Source organism: Manacus vitellinus, unplaced genomic scaffold (genome assembly GCF_001715985.3).
Source record: "Manacus vitellinus isolate BGI_N305 unplaced genomic scaffold, ASM171598v3 scaffold_123_pilon, whole genome shotgun sequence".
Lineage (NCBI taxonomy): Eukaryota > Metazoa > Chordata > Aves > Passeriformes > Pipridae > Manacus > Manacus vitellinus.
In genome coordinates, this window is record NW_021938915.1 from 373100 (window position 1) to 374011 (window position 912).

At 64.3% G+C, this 912-nt stretch overlaps 1 protein-coding gene across 1 annotated transcript; it reads left to right on the forward strand.

Annotated features, from left to right (window-relative positions):
* The first annotated feature begins 220 nt into the window (after positions 1-220).
* Positions 221-577, forward strand: LOC108638769 (scale keratin-like). Its single transcript, XM_018067810.1, has one exon. The coding sequence runs from the start codon at positions 221-223 to the stop codon at positions 575-577; it is 357 nt and encodes a 118-aa protein (XP_017923299.1).
* Positions 578-912: the final 335 nt, after the last annotated feature.

Sequence of the window (912 nt, forward strand, 5' to 3'; positions counted from 1 at the left end):
TGGAATAACCTGTGCCAGGGTCTCCCCACCCTGCCAGGCAGGAATTTCTTTCCAATCTGTCCCAGCTGAGTCCAGGGCAGGGCTGGGAAGTGGCTGATCCCCGAGGTCCTTCCAGCCCCAGCCTGCTGGGATCCCAAGGGGAACCTGGGGAACGTTGCCCGGTGTGACTGACGAGGCTCCCTTTGTCCCCCCGTGTGTTGCAGCCTCTCTCCAGCCCAGGATGTCCTTCTGCAGCCAGCTGAGCTCCCGCTGCTCCCTGCCCTGCCCGCTGACGTGTCCCCAGCCCGTGGCCGACGCCTGGAGCCAGCCCTGTGTCACCTCGTGCGGGGACTCGCGGGCCGTGCTCTACCCCCCTCCCGTGTCCATCGTCTTCCCGGGCCCCATCCTGAGCTCCTGCCCCCAGGAGAGCGTGGTGGGCACCTCCCTGCCCGTGGGGCCGGCGGGTTCCTTCGGCTGGGGGAGCTCTGGGGGTGCTCAGAGCTCCTGGGGATCCGGCGCTTCCCTGTCCGGCCGATATTCCTACCCCTGCTATTCCCGCTATTCCTCCTACCGTGCCGGGAGCTGCAGGCCCTGCTGAGGGACCTGGATTCCTGAGGATCAGCAGGACTCGGCCCCAGCAAACCCTCCCAGCCCCTCCTGTGCTCTCGGGATGAAGTTCTGCTGTTGTTAAATCCTTTCCCTCCCTCCATTAAAGTCGATGTTGCAGCACAGCCTTTGTTCCCTGCTTTCCTTTCCTCCTCACCTGGAAACTCTTGGCCAGTGGTGCCCAAGTGATGCCCCAGCTGAGGGTCAGGCCCGTTGGGGGGTCCATCCCAAGGTGTCCTGGCTCCAGGGGGTGCTGCCCATTTACCCTCGAGATGGGGATGGCCCTGAAACCTTCTGTGAGATTTGTGGTGGAAGGGGGGGATGAGG

Coding starts and splice junctions, on each gene's coding strand:
- LOC108638769 (XM_018067810.1), top strand. CDS start 221: ATGTCCTTCTGCAGCCAGCTGAGCTCCCGCTGCTCCCTGCCCTGCCCG.